This window comes from Pinus tabuliformis, chromosome 1_2 (genome assembly GCF_031772625.1).
Source record: "Pinus tabuliformis cultivar Carrire ecotype Pingquan chromosome 1_2, CPIR1, whole genome shotgun sequence".
Lineage (NCBI taxonomy): Eukaryota > Viridiplantae > Streptophyta > Pinopsida > Pinales > Pinaceae > Pinus > Pinus tabuliformis.
In genome coordinates this window covers 310,913,005-310,928,640 of record NC_142298.1, presented here as the reverse complement: position 1 = coordinate 310,928,640, position 15,636 = coordinate 310,913,005, and the positions used below count along the sequence as shown (strand labels likewise).

Below are 15,636 nucleotides of genomic sequence, written 5' to 3'. Positions count from 1 at the left end.
ACAAGTCCTAATATTATTTTTTTTGACAGGAGAGACCCAATGACTAATTACTAAGCAAGACCCGAGACGTCCCATACTGACCACGGACGGAGTGAAAAATCTCTGGGGCCGCCTACACCTTGAGCCTAAGCAAGACCCGAGACGTCCCATACTGACCATGAACGGAGTGAAAAATCTCTGGACATCCCATACTGACCACGGACGGAGTGAAAAAGACGTCCCATACTGACCACGAACGGAGTGAAAAATCTCTGGACATCCCATACTGACCACGGACGGAGTGAAAAATCTTTGGGGCCGCCTACACCTTGAGCCTAAGCACGACCCGAGACGTCCCATATTGACCATGGACGGAGTGAAAAATCTCTGGGGTTGCCTACACCTTGAGCCTAATCAATACAGACTAGACCATGGCTGCCGAGACTTGAACCTGGGTGGATGGCATGGCAAGACACAATCCCAACCACTTAATCTTAGAACCATTGCCCCATTTTTAATATACAGAAGATTTCCATTTTTTGCCAGAGTGGGATAGAAACCCTTGGATATCTTGCTTGGGATTCTCAGGTAGAAGAGCCAATATGGAAGGCCTTGAGAATCGAACCTGGGCTGGTTGTGCCAAACTTCCACCGGTCTACTGCTAGACCACAGCCCAACCGACCTAATCTGAGTTTATTCCTACCCTGCAAGGAAAGGACCCTCCCAACAACTATCCCACACACCACAGTTTTGGAGAGATCCAACATGCCACACTTCCCACTTAATCATTTTGCTGTTTCTCTGTTGTTCAAGAACAACCCGTTTTACATACCATCACATGAAATAACCAAAAAATGAAAAAAAACTGTTTGAATCCAGTTGAACAAAACCTGATACTCTGAAAGTACAGAAATTGCTACGGCGAGAGTCAACATCCGTCTAACCCATTCAAAAGATTTACAAAATATAAAATGGAAAATAAATAAACGCACCAAGGAGCCTTTAAAAACCCACTTACCTTTGATAATACCGAGGAGAAATAGCAATATGAAGAAGGGTAGGAAAGTCAGGAAGCTCCACAGAGTGGCAGGAAACCCTCTTGGAATGTCCATATGTTGGTCTTGGGCAGACAGAGAATGTTTTATGTATTCGCTGCTATCTATATATCCCAACTGCAAGTTCTCTCAGGAGTTCCAAAATTTAGATGAAGAATCCGTCCCTGTATACCACACATTGATATATATCATATATGTCTATATCCAATCAGCTTCATTGTTAAGATGAACCACAAAAGGCTCTGGCAGCCCTGTAAATTCCAAGTCAAGAACATAAATAAACTTCTCTGGCCATGAGATGAGATTCCCAGCCCAATTAAAAAAGAATAGACACATGCTTCTGGCTTTTTCTCATTATTTTACGAAATGCACCCACCCACACCATTATTTTACTTTACTCCGTAAAGTAGAACAGAAATATCTGAGGTGTCGCTGCTCTGTCCAGTTGATAGTGACGAGAACATGATTGGATTATGCGATGAACGATTGCCAAAAGGACAAGCATTCAAATGACGTGGTAGGTTCTGCCTAAAGTTAGTTTTCCTGGTGGGCCTGTGTTTCCAGGAAAAACTACATGACAGAAGAGAATCGATCCATCTAACACCATGGGCATATCCGCGGTTTTATGAACACATTTGCACGATATCGCACAACACACAGAAAACTGCCAATCAGTATAGATAGCGTACTTCAACTAATTTAACCATACGTTCACAAGCTCACACTTTATCGTCGGTGGACCTGTTTTCTCAACTATGTGGACTACACAGCGAGGAAAGAGTACCTTGTGCCATATTTGATTCAAACGCGCACTTGCATCAAAGAGCCTCTTCGAATCAAAATCTCACATCTCCGCTCCAGAGTGCTCACTGTATGAAAGCAGAGTCCACTTATTTTCATGGGAGTTAGGAGAAAAGAATCTTTATTATTAGTTGTCATTAGTGTTAAACCAAAGGGATGGTCGTAGTTTCACAAGGTTATAATTTAGTTCCGAAAATAATGGAAATTTTAATAGGATTTTGGAAAATCGAGTCAGAATTTTTGGAATTTTTTTTGGAAATACAAGTTAATGATCAAGTTTAAGGATTTTAAGTGAATTAGAAGTTTTTAATAATATGAATTCACTTTCACCATTAAAACGATTTGAATTCACTTTCACCATTAAAAAAAACCATTTAAATATTTAAATTTCTTGAAAAATAATTATAGATTCTAATAAGAATTTTGTGCGGCCAAATTATGGCTTCGATAGACAATGCTTAACAAATTTTATGGTAGTGATTTGTTTTAAGTACAAATTCATGGTTGTTGTTTTCTTTTTAAACTACAAATTTTATGGTAATGGTTTGTTTTAAGTACAAATTCATGGTTGTTGTTTTCTTTTTAAACTACAAATTCAATAGTTGTGGTTTAATCATGCACTGTCCTAGACATTTATTTAGTGGAAAAATTTTCAAAATAAATTTATTTAATAAAAAAATCCTTAGAATAAATCACATTAATGATTTTAGGTTAACTTTTTAGGTTCATCACAAAAGCCTCATAAATTTATTTAGTTGATCGAAAACATTATAAAATTATATATTTTTAATAATAAAAAATTTATAATTAAAATTTATTTATTTTATTTAAAATATAATAAAATAAATTTTATTCATTTATTTTAAGTTATGATATGATATGATTTTATTATTATTATTTTTAATATATCAGTGGAATGATGGATATCTTATAAAATTGTATATATTGGTTTAATATTTGATTTCGTTATAATTTTAAAATTAGATTATTATTATAAATTATATAAAAATATTTAAATTATTTTAAATAACCAAAATTTTGTTCATTTGGGGTAGCTTAATTTCCTCGTGGAAATGAAGTCTTACCCAACCAAAAGCCTTAGGTAGTTTTGGGTTCAAATCATTTTTGTCTACTTGGGTAGCTCAATTGGCCCATAGAAATGAAGTCTTACCCAACCAAAAGTTTTGAATAATCTTGGGTTCAAATCTTGTACTATCCCCAATAAAAGTGAAAAATTAAACATGATAAAAATATAATTCCACCAAGCTTAAAAAAATTAACGAAATTTAACAAAAACAAAACTATAAATAAATTTTCCAATAATATATTAAAATTTTAACTTTTATACCATTTACATTGCATAATTTACATCAAATTTAAGAGAATGTTTATTAAATTAAAAAAAAAAAAAAAAATGCTTCGTGTTTTATTACTTTAAGATGTTTTACTTAATTTAAATATTATAGTAATATTTTAAACTAACGCGTGTTTTCATTTCGCATAATATAAACTTATTTAAATATCACATTAATATTTAATATTATATAATATATTTTAACATTTTTCACGTTACGTGTTAACTTTTTCCCTTTTTAAACCTTAATATATATTACAAATATATGAGAGGGTTATCATTATCCACATAAGATGGGATTCGTGGTGATGTTAAACGTTGATTTAGTTTTGTTTATTTAATATTGAACTTTGTATTTCTTTGGAATATTAACCATTATAATAATAAACCACGTAGTAAAATGTAATTCATTATGATATAGAGTTTTGAATCAAATATGTAATAGAACCATTCCTTGAATATTCCCCACACCACATACCTTGGCGTGGGTTTTATACGTAAGAAATGTATATCATCGCCGAATCAGAAAAAAGTAGTTTAAAGTTGATGTAGATACGGGGATGGGGTTGTTAGAAGTACATTTTGTTTAATGGGTCGTTAGGAATACATTTGTTTATTTGTTTATTTATTTGACTGGACATTTGTTTATTTGTTTATTTATTTGACTATGATATAATAAGAAAGAAAGAGAAATTATTTTAATGTTTATAAAGTTAATGATAGTTTATAGGATAGATTGCTTTTGTATTTAGTCATTTTCATGTGAAATCTCACAATAATACATATATCAACAAAAAATTCAAAAAGTTTCATATAAATTATATGAATTAGGTAGACATGAGGTTATATTTAAGAAATCTCTTATAATAATATTTCACAAATTCAAGCAAACTTTGAAAAGTTTATCAAAAGTTAGTCTTTGAAAATCAATACTCATATTTCATTTCGCATTTTTAATGGGATCACAAAAGGAATCTCGGTTTTGGAAGCAATCTCTAACTATCTTTTTATAGAAACTCATATTCTATTTTAACATAGGTGTCAATGCTAACAATCGAGCAATGATTTGTGCTCTCATTCTTATTTGTATCTAATGTCATGATCCACAATTATAGGCATTTAAAGGTTCATTGTTGATATGCAATTGGATGAAAAACAAGGCACATATCAGATCACTAATGTTAAAAATATTCATTTTCCGATTTAATGAGCGAGGAGGTTCAAATAAGTAAGTTTTGCTCACATCTTTCGATTGCACAATATTGAAGTCAATTAACAATAATACTTGTATGTCTCATTATAGAACAACATTTCATCCCATGATCCAAAGGGACACTCATGACAATCAAAACAAGGAAGCCCAATTAAAATAAGATAACATACTATAATTTTCAAGTCTTCATGCATACTATAACTTAACATTGTATAATTTTCAAATCTTCATGCATACTATAATTTTCAAATCTTTCTATTGTTTTTTATGTTGATTCGCTGCAAAGTGTAATACAAGATATTATAGTAAATGACATTACTTTGATATCTATCTTGGGTTCATCAAATGTAATATGTAGATAATTTGTTGCAATGCTCTAGAAGCAATTATGGTGATAATTTTATTGGATTGGCCTTTAGGGTTGAGGGTAGCCTTTAGGGTTTATGGTTGCTGGTTATTTGTAAACTGATGGTTGTCAATCTTTTTTAGGAAGTATTCACTTTTTTGCCTTCTGAAATAATATTTTTATTCCCTAATATCTTACTTTTTTTTTTGAGTAAAGGTGATAGATGGTTTGAAATTTACCTTACCTTAAATGTTCTAATTTTGATGTTATAGCTTAATTTAATGAAAAGTTACTAGCATCTTATGATTGGAATATACACACACATATACAAAAGAAAGCATTATTTGATATGAAATAAGTATATGTATATTACTTAGGGGTGGACTCTGGGTTTACGTAGTATGCAAAGAAGGGCACTGGCCATAAGGAAACTCATAATCAATATAATAACAATAATAATAATAATAATAATAATAATATGTCAATTGCTTTTATCTTGGGTGGTTAGGAGGAATGATTGTGATCCTCCTCACCTACGTTCAATTCTTTGAAGTGACATAATGATCTTTAATGTAATGGCTTGTTGTTGAGAATGAATAGTCCCTCCCTCCAGGATTGGAACATGTATATTCCTCATTTGGAATAGAAGGTATTTTCCATGTGAAAAAAATAATAATATACAATAGATAATCTATATAACATATTGTTCATCTTCGTGATTGATTAATACATAAAGTACATCGTCACAAGGCTCAATGTATCTATCATTTTATCTCATGTTCATTATCAACTATACATATTATTTATTCCATATGGATTTCAACTTATTATCCATCTAAAGTTGGATAACATTGGTATCAAAACTATATTTTATCCCAATACTTAGCTAGATGTTTTATTAGACCTTATCTAATATAACTTTTTTGCCACTTACATTTACCAAAGTTTTTTTAATCTAGTCTTTGACCACAAATTTGGGATTTGGCGATTTTAAATCAAAACCTATTGAAGATCAAAAATAAAAATAAAAATAAACATGAACCACCGTAAAATTGAAGAAACTAACCAAAAGTCAAGAAAGAAGAAGTAAGAGAGGAAGAATATCAACTCTATGAAGATAAAAGACGAGCTTCCATATGTTAGGCTAGCTTAAGTACATAAACTAGGACATAATATTTGTATCAATCAATGTACATAAATTTAGAAGCACAATACAATCTGTAGAGAGCTAGGTTAGGTTGATTGAACATTGAAGTTAGCTAATTGAAATCAAAACTTATAATTCTAACAAAAGTTAAATCTAAGCCAAGAAAGAATGAAACAAAACTTCTAAAGTAAACGCATTGCTTGGAATGTAAAGCACAAACACTTGAATCATGAACACTTTGGATTGGGCATGCACTAAGGCCTCTCACACAGGTCATAGTCTTCTATGCAATCATTTCCAAGAATGTCACACTAAAATGTTTATAAATGACTGAATTGGAAACATGACTAAGGGGTTTTTATTTAATGGATTGGTAATACACTAGGGCCTTTCTTGCTAATGAGAGCAAGTTGACACGCTGATAGTCCTTAATTAAATCTAGTAAACTTCAACCTAACACCACTTAAAAATGTAAGAATGCACTATGGCCTTCTCCATTTATGAGAGAGAAAATGAATGGTCACTCAAGTAGTCTTTTACTCAACTTCTTAGTTGGTGTATGCTTAAGTCATTGATTTAATCTAGGAAAGCAAGAAATGAATAATGATTCTAAGAAAGCAAGGAACTATGGTGCTTATTAATACAATTCTAAATGAAAAGTTGTGAAAGAGTTGGGGCCTTCTCCACCAAGAAATGTGGTGGATGACACTCTTAGTCCTTTGCTCAACTTGTCAAATAGTTTGTCCTTATAGTAAACAAATATCATAGGATAAATAAAGCTTATAAACAACACTTTAAATCATGAAATATAAACAACAATATGTTATTGAATATGGAAATGAGCTCACACATAGACTACCGACATCATATCATGAATCAACTGGTATGAACAAGATAAATGATAATAGAAAAAAACGAAAGTTAAAGAGTATAAACATAAAAAGAACACATATGAAGAAGTTATACCAGCATATACAAAATTAACAACACACAAGCTGTAGAGCACAAGCTTTGATTGTGGGGGTCCTCCACACCTCAACAAGCACACCAAATTTCTACTAGTGGTTGAAAATCAAAGGAGCAACATATATTAAGTGAAATCAAGTTGAAGCAAGCTTCAAAGGCTAAAGTCTAAGCTATAAAATATTTCTTCCAAGTCTTTAAATTACAATCTTGTTTTGCAAGCACTATTTATTTGCTTTTATAAGCAAAAATGCAACTAAAAACCCAAAAATCATCCTTAATGGTGGTTGTGGCCTATCCTAGGAATGTAATCAGATCAATTGTCCTTATTCAAGGCTCATATCATGGAGCAAATCAACAAAATCAAATCTAAGCGAAATTCCCAAACCGCCCTAAGTTTTTGCCGCTAAACTAGGCATGTTGACCAGACATCTCGGGGTCAATTTTAGACAAGTGGATAGGTATTGATCCATCTCAATATATCAATCTACAAATCCCATGTCTCAAAATTCACTCAAGTTGCCTGCAGATATGAAAACAATGATCATTTACGACGTTTATTACATCTTGTAAATTCATGTCACAATGCAATTATTTCATAAATTTTTGAAAATTAAAAGCAACCAACAAAATACCTTAGTGAATAGATTTAATAGGCCAAATATGACTAAATGTCATTAAAAGACAGCTTAAAAAGGTTTTCCTAAGGCCAAATAAGGTAATAAACCGTAACAAAAATTATGTCATAAAAGATGACTAACATCATACTCACAAGAATCAAAAGTTGTTAGCACAAACACTTATATCACTTATCCAACCATTATCAAATGCAATTTTTGTTATCGTTAGGTTAATAAAAATTTCCAGGATGATTGATATCATTTTCATGCTTACCACCTAAAAAACTAATCAAGAGTAGGTTGAAATTGTGACAATAAACTTGAAATTCTAGGTGATCGAGTGATTGAGAAATGACAATCTAGGTTGAATAATTGATTCATGCATCAACGCTTTCATTGAAAAGTATTGTCATGGGTCACACGTCACATCTTTGAAGGGTTACCACCCTGGGATGGCTTTGAAGCCATGATATTTGGTAGTACAACAACTTAGAGATAAAATGAATTAAGAAACATTGAACCAAACTGACACACATATTCTAATGTAAACTAAGTGGGATTTAAAAGAGTTATTTTTCACGTCAAAGGGGTTAGACTTCTGGTCTTACTAGATGTCTCCAGGTTTTGGGTGGTTAACATGTTTCTTGTGTTTAAGGAAGACAAGCTCTTAGTTAACCAAAAGCAATTTTAAGTATTACTTTAGGACTAAATGGTACTTTCAACCTAGATGGTGTTATCACTCAGATTTTCCTCGAAGTTGTTGGGAAGAGGAAAGGGGTCCGAGGTAACCACAAACCAACTTTTAGGTACAGAATCTAGCCAATCTGTACTCAGAGAGGGCTCTCTCTTTATGATTTAGCTTGGTTTTGAAAGATATTAGGCTAGTTGTGAAGTTTAGGAGTTTTGTTTGAGTTTGGGTGGTGAGATTCAATAGCAGAGGGGTAAGACTGAGTAGTTTAGGCCATTGGGCTAATGGAGTCAAAGAAGATGGCTTAACTGGATTTGGTTTCTTAATAAAGGATGGTTTCACAAGGCAAGATGGTCAAACAGGGAACAAATAACAACTTGGAATAGATGGAATGGGCTCAAAATGGGTGAAGGGCAGTTAAGAATCCTTCAGCCTATTTAAAGAGGGAACTTGAATGATTACTACTAAAGAGCAGTTAAATATTCTTTAATAAATAATCAAAATGAATGAACTAGAAAACAGGAGCAATTAAGATTTCACTGTTTATCCTAATTCAGAAGAAAACATGGAGAATAATAACGATTAAAAACAGAGTGCAATCAAGCATATTCTGAATTACTCTTTTTCACTTATCCTTCAGATATGAAATATAGATGATATAATAAATGAAGAAAACTTTAAAACATAAGGTATAGAGGACTTATTGATCCGGTGTTTGATTCAAGAAATCTGTGGAAAGTCCTTTGCATCAATTCTTTATCCAGCAAGCCATACAAAAGTTGTTCCAACAACACTTTATTCCAAAATAATCAATATTACAACAATGTCTAAGAATCCACCCAAAATACTTCAAATGAAGAAGTATTTATACTAATTGTAAACTGAAATATCTTGAAAAAATATCAAGATTAGTTTCACAAATATCTCCAATTGTTTACATTAATAGAACTTTAATAAAGGACATTCCAAACTAATGAATCTATTTGGCACTATGTTTATGGATTTATGGTGACAAAGAAGAGAAAGTCGAATTTGGTAGCAACTCTTAGTTGATGATGAGGCATCCCAGTCACTAACTGCATCCTTCCTTTGTGCATTTTGCCCCAGAAATTCTGCAAACTTAGGGTCCAATGATACGCTTGTATATCTCAATCTGTAATATATATGTAAAAAGTGAAAGATTTTTTTGTAGATAGGAATGTTTGTGAGATAAACCTCTCTCAGTTTCCCAAAATTCATCTCCAGCTATTCATAATATTCTCTGCAAAAAGATGTCAAAAACAAGACTTTGCACAAACTGAAAAATAGGCTGTGAAGACATGCACTTATCTCCCTCTTGGTAATACCTGTGTAAAAAGTGAGAGAGTTTTTTGTAGATGAGACTTTTGGGAACAAAAACCTCCTCCATTTTCTCAAAATACTTCTTGGAGTGGCCACAATAGTTTCTGCAAAACTATGACTTAAACAGGAAATTTCTGAAGAATGTACCATTTCTATTCTGATTTCATCTTTTAACCTTAAATTCCTTTCAACTGTTTTTCACTTTTACTTTGGATAAACTTCATTGTAGCTGGTGAAAGTGTTTTCATCTTTGTTTAACCCTTAATGTCTTCATGTTTACTTTTACTATTTACTGTTTACTTTTTACTTTTACCGCTCTGTTTTTTCATCTGTCTTTACTTTGACATGAATTTGTATACTCTGTTTTGTAACTGTCTTCCCTGTTGTTTATCTTCATGCTAGCTGATTTACTTGACTTGGTCTTCAATCTAATACTCTTTAATCCTAATACACTTTGACTGTTCTTTACTGTGTCCTTTTACCTTCACTGTATATTTTAGGTTTTTACTATCTATTTCAACAGTAAATCGTTTAATTTCATGTTTCCTCTGCTTGTCTTTTTACTGTATGTTTTATCTTCTATCTCTGTTTGAATAGATTTGATAACAATCTTGGAGTAAACAGGTCTTATGACTAGTATTAAGATTGTTTATCCAAGGATGTGGTCTTCTAATCACCTGTAAAACAAAACAAATTGTTAAGAAAGCATTGGTTTGCAGGGGAGGTCGAAAAGGTTTCATTTGAGCTTGAGAGGTCTATGGAGTGAGTCTAGAATGATTTTCGGGAGGTAAACCATGCTCGAATTGGTTAACAGAGGCTTCAGGTGGCGCAGCTAGGTTACAAAGGGTTTTACTGCACAATCAGGTGAAAATGAGCAACATTGGGGTTTTTGTGTTTAAACAGGTAAATGGTTGGTATTGGCGGGTGAAAGGATGAATGATGAGACATTTTGTCGTTTAGTAGAAGGTGGTAAGCGGTTTCTATCACACCGCTTATGGGGAAGGGTGGTATTTAGCCTCGAGCCAACGATTCCATAGATTACTCGACGTGTGGCGGAGGCACTGTACAAAAACCGCTTTGCGATCGCACGCTAACGCGTGGTCGCAAAGGGTCGTGTGATATGCACGACAGCCGTTGGATCTGGGCACATTGATCGGACGACTATCGGGGCTTTGAAGTGACGGGGATATAATGGAGGCGGGCCCGATACATTTAAGGATTAATTAATCACATCGGGGGCGGTGGGATTGGCTGGTGAGGTTATTAATTAACCATGAGGGTTAATTAATCCTGTTTATTAGAGCGGAGGGTCGAGGTTCTTAATGGGTTACTGATTAACTCATTAATCCTATTTTAAAACAAATTATGGTTATATTTTAACCAAAGGGGCGGGATATGTAAAAATTTGGGGTTTTGTATAATATAATAATACGGGAGAGGGTAAAGTTGTTTTATTCGAGAATTTACATAATAATAACATTAGTGGTTAATATGACCAAATGAATGGGAAAACGCTAAGTTTAATGTTTTTCGAAAATGCATTTCATCATACAACACTTATACCTTAGGCTAATGATATATGAGGATTTCATGTAGATAGAAAAGCTTTATAAAGGGAATGAGTGACTTTATGAAGGGGTGAATATTGATGAAGGGGATTTAAGTGCTTTAGGTATTTCAAATTATTGGGCCGAGGGTTCGGTCCCTCCAAAAGTCAGAGAAATGCTCTGAGCCCCCCTAACTTGTTTATAGGTACCTTTAGCACTTAGGGGAAATTAGTGAATTTTTTGGGAAAAATGGAGTAAGGAAGTTAATTAGTTTGACTTTGTCTCCTTGATGTGTTGTCTCCAATGTGAGTTGTGCTTTGTCCAAGTGATGAAAGCAAAAGATTTAAGCATTAAACTTAACCATTCACCACACATTTATTCTGCAACCATCATCTACTTACCCTACCTACTTTATCCTAGCATTTTTACTTCTTTATTAAGGTGCACTTAAACTGGCAAACCCTTATCACACTTTCTTTTCTTTTACATGTAGATATCTATCTAATTCTAGCCTTATTTCATCCAAGGGCTCAGATTAAACTGTTGAGCTCATTTTATTCACTCTACCTATCTACTTATATGCCAAGATTAAACAGTTTGGTCAGATTTTATTCTCTACTTCTAAAACATGAAATTCAAATATGAACTAGCCAAGCTTAAGTTGTTTGACTATTCATCAATTGTGGCATAAGTTAACAAGCTGCACACAATTGTTTATTGTACAAGAGTAAAAAGTAGTGGCATTTAGGCTTGCACACTTTCCTTGGTTTTTCTTTTTGGTGGGGTTCATTTTCTTTCACTTTTTTGACCATCTTATTCTTTTTACCCTTTGATTTTTCTTTTAGGGTATACCCTCTTTACATTTTTTAATTTTTTTGATTTTTTGACAATATGGAAAACCTTTGCAACAAGGAAAGGTATGAACATATTACATAGCTCATCAAGTCAATCATGAAATATGACACCTATTGGTATAGGAGCATAACAAATGGAATCTACAAGAAAGGCAATCTTCATTGTGGTCATTGTCAAGGCTACATATAGAGAGGTCATATCCTTTCAAATATCACCTAATTTTAGTTATGTACATGAGACCAAATAACACCCTTGATGATTAAAAGGGTTACTATATTGCATTAATTAAGTTAGAAATTGTATAGATCAAATAATGGAAAAATTCAATAAAATACTTTTTGCTTAGGTTATAAAAGGTATAAGGAAAAAGTTTAAGATGGAAATATATAAATGGGAAAAGGGAAAGTTCAATCCTAAAACTATTATTTAAGAAATTATACAGAATAAGAAGGTAAAAAAAAAATAAAAATAAAAAATAAAAAATCATTGAACTAAGTATCAATTTGGTTATGGCATTTATGTATCTAATTCACATTAGAGAAGTGGGTCTTTCATTGTAGGTCCTTACACTTTTTGAGAAAAGAAGATGTATCATTGAAGTCTTTAAATTCAAAATTAAGTCATTGAAGCACATCATTTTGTAGGTCCTTTCACCTTTTAAAAAAATATACAAGTTTCATAATCATGGTATTCATTGGAAGAACTTTTGATGAAAGCAAAATAAAGTTTAGTAATGAGAAATACAAGAATATTTTTCTAATACTTTGAAAAATGTGTTAATCTTCTTGAAGGAACCATTTAAGGGAAATATGTTGGCATTGTTATTTGTCCGTATTATGATCAAAATTATATTAATGGTGATATGTCTAATTATTGTTAGTTCTTGAATCGAGTGTAATTGGAAAAATAATACTTTTAGAAAAACAATATGAAATAAACAATCTATAGTTGAGAATTTATGATATATTTCACACTCCAAGTTAGCATTACATGTATGTTTAATGAAGATATGGCCATAGTTCTAGGTTTATATGGATGGAAACATTGAGAACCATCGTCTTAAACATGAAAACGTTTTTTTTTACACTCTCATGTAACAAGAAGAAAATAACATTTCAAGACTTTACATTGAAGTCATGCTCAAAAGCTTTATTTTCAAATGTCTTGAAAGATGTAGAAAATGTGATCCTTTGAGATAATCAAAAGTCATTACAAAGATATAGAAACAACTTGACAATATTGTAGTGAATAAGTGTGAAGAAACTTCTCATCTCAAGATTCATAATCGAGTCTTGATTATATAAATAAGAAGTTAAAAATTGACAAAAATCACGACATGACAAGATAGAGGAACTTATTAGCAATGAAACATTGATTTATATGAAAACAATCATTAATCCAACTAAATTAGAAAAATCATTAAATGTAAAAATCCAAATAATGGAGAATGGAACTAAAACATATATAGCGGACTTTAAAAATAAAGAAACATGTTTATATTGAGATGTTAGCAACCAATAAATCACTAAAAGTATCAAAATATGCAAGTTCAAACTACCAAACACATGAAACAAAGGTTACTTTTGGTCACCTAATTATAATAGTCATTGTATTACTCAACAAAGCAACCAAGGATGAAATCAATATGAGAAGCTAAGTGAAGATCCTAATATATAAAATAGGATCTCAGTATGGAATCATATATTCTCAAGTAGTGTTGTAGAAAATCAAATTAGTTTGGTCTAGCCCTTTCACAATCATTTTTTTTTCTAAATGCTCCATAGCTCATACCATCTCTTGTTGTTAGCCGACATAGTGTCAAGAACAAAGAATCATGAGAAGAAACCATAGTTTTTTAAAACAAAGACATATTTTTCCATAAATGCTTTGACGACCAAACATCTTTGAATGGAGTATAAGATATATATATATATATATATATATAAGTCAATTGGGTTTATCTCGAGTGGTTGGGAGGAATGATGATTATCCTTCCCACCCAGGTTCAATTCTTGTAAGTGACATGATGATCACTGAAAAATGTATATTCTTCATACTGAATATAAAGACATTTCACATTATATGCTTGTAGAAAGATCTTTACATTCCACTAGGAGAATATACATTGTTCTATCAGTTGGGTCTAATCAAACAAGACTCGAAGCCATTACAATAATATACTCGATAAGAGCTCAACATGTCACCTATGGGAACTAAACTTAGGTGGAGAGGATACAAATCAATCCTACCAACCACCAAAGATAAACTCAATTTACCACATACATACATATATATGTATGTATATATATGAACACATATAGAGAGTAAGCAATCTAAAAAATACAATTTTTTTACACAATTTCCATTAAATTTAAGACCTTGTTTATGAAATTAAAAAAATACTTCTTCATTTATGACATACAAATATGTTTATTCATATAATGTAAAATTATTTAAATATTATATTAATATATTGAATTTAGAAAGAAAAAAATTGTAAGTCTAACAATTCTATTGAACCATCAAAAATGAATTACATCACATCATAGTACATCAATCTTCCTCTAATCAAGCTTCACAACATTACTTTTTTCCTTCTTGCACTTAGGCCCCAGGATTATATTCCAGCTTGTCTTTCTTAGCTTTCCTCTTCTAAACGTTTATCCAACCCGAGGGATTGTGTGAGACAACCACTTCCTTTCCTTGAGATGTTTCCATTGTCGAGTGCTTTGACATATTTTTTGGCTCCTTGTCACTATCTAAATGGTCTGATTCATGGGTATGTTTTTTCCCACTCTTTGTAGATGCCAAAATTATGGTTGAATTTTGTGTCATACTAATTGACGGGTGAGCTTCCTCCCCTGATGGATGAGATGGCATATCATGAGTCTGAGTTGGGTTTGCAGGAGTAGTGTTGGCATCAGGAGTCTTCTGATTTTGAGAATTACCTGACCTGTGAGCCATAGTGGACTTAGAACCATTGGGTCCTTTTGGATCTTGCCATCCACGATTTTTCTTCTTGGCTTTAGGGTGCAAAGAGGTGCCTTGTGAATATGTGCAAACATTATGTAGGTGTACGGGTTGTTGGCAAGATCTACAACGAAAAGTTGTATTTTCATAATACATCAGCTAGGAATAAACTGTATTTCACCATTTAATGAGGATTTTATCTGACAATCCTTTACTGAGGTCCACTTCAACACAAATGCAGATAAATGTGTGAATTCCTTTCATTATCTTTTTCTGAGTCAATTTTGTTGAAGCGACCTAACAAATTTACCAAATCTTCTAAGATAGTTGGATGTATCAGATGGATTGGCAAATTGGGAAACCTTACCCATACTAGAGTTGTCAGATTTGACATAGATACAAGATTAAAATCTGGAAACCAGGGTTGAAGGGAAAGACTAGGTCGGCCCCAAAACCAGTGTCCTTGATAAAGAAAACCTTCTATCGGTCATTTAACTTCTAAAAAACAACGATAAAAAATCCTTTTGAGGAGAAATGTACCACAATATCTGGAGATCAATTTTGGTGAACCCACTCCTCGAGAGCTGAAGAAGAAGGCCAAAAACCATTGAAACGATGGATGAGCGTTTTTTGTTCATAATTTGCGGTTATGAAACAACTTGCATTATTTTTCACCTTAAGAGAAGGGGTTTCAACTAACTACTCCACCACAAATGTAGATCTAGAGAGATCTTTAGGGTTTGGTGAAGGAGGCCCT

At 32.5% G+C, this 15,636-nt stretch overlaps 1 protein-coding gene across 2 annotated transcripts in view; it reads right to left on the bottom strand.

The window, feature by feature from the left end:
• The window catches only part of LOC149205604 (putative membrane protein At3g27390), a 145,574-nt gene extending 143,960 nt beyond the window's left edge, over nucleotides 1-1,614 (bottom strand). For both annotated transcript variants that reach the window (XM_089395125.1, XM_089395124.1), the window contains exon 1: nucleotides 998-1,614. Coding sequence is in view for 1 of the 2 variants with exons in the window: in XM_089395124.1 (XP_089251250.1) it covers nucleotides 998-1,091 (94 nt within the window). In the remaining variant the exon portion in view is untranslated. The remainder of the gene's footprint in view (nucleotides 1-997) is intronic.
• Between the last annotated feature and the right edge of the window lie 14,022 nt (nucleotides 1,615-15,636).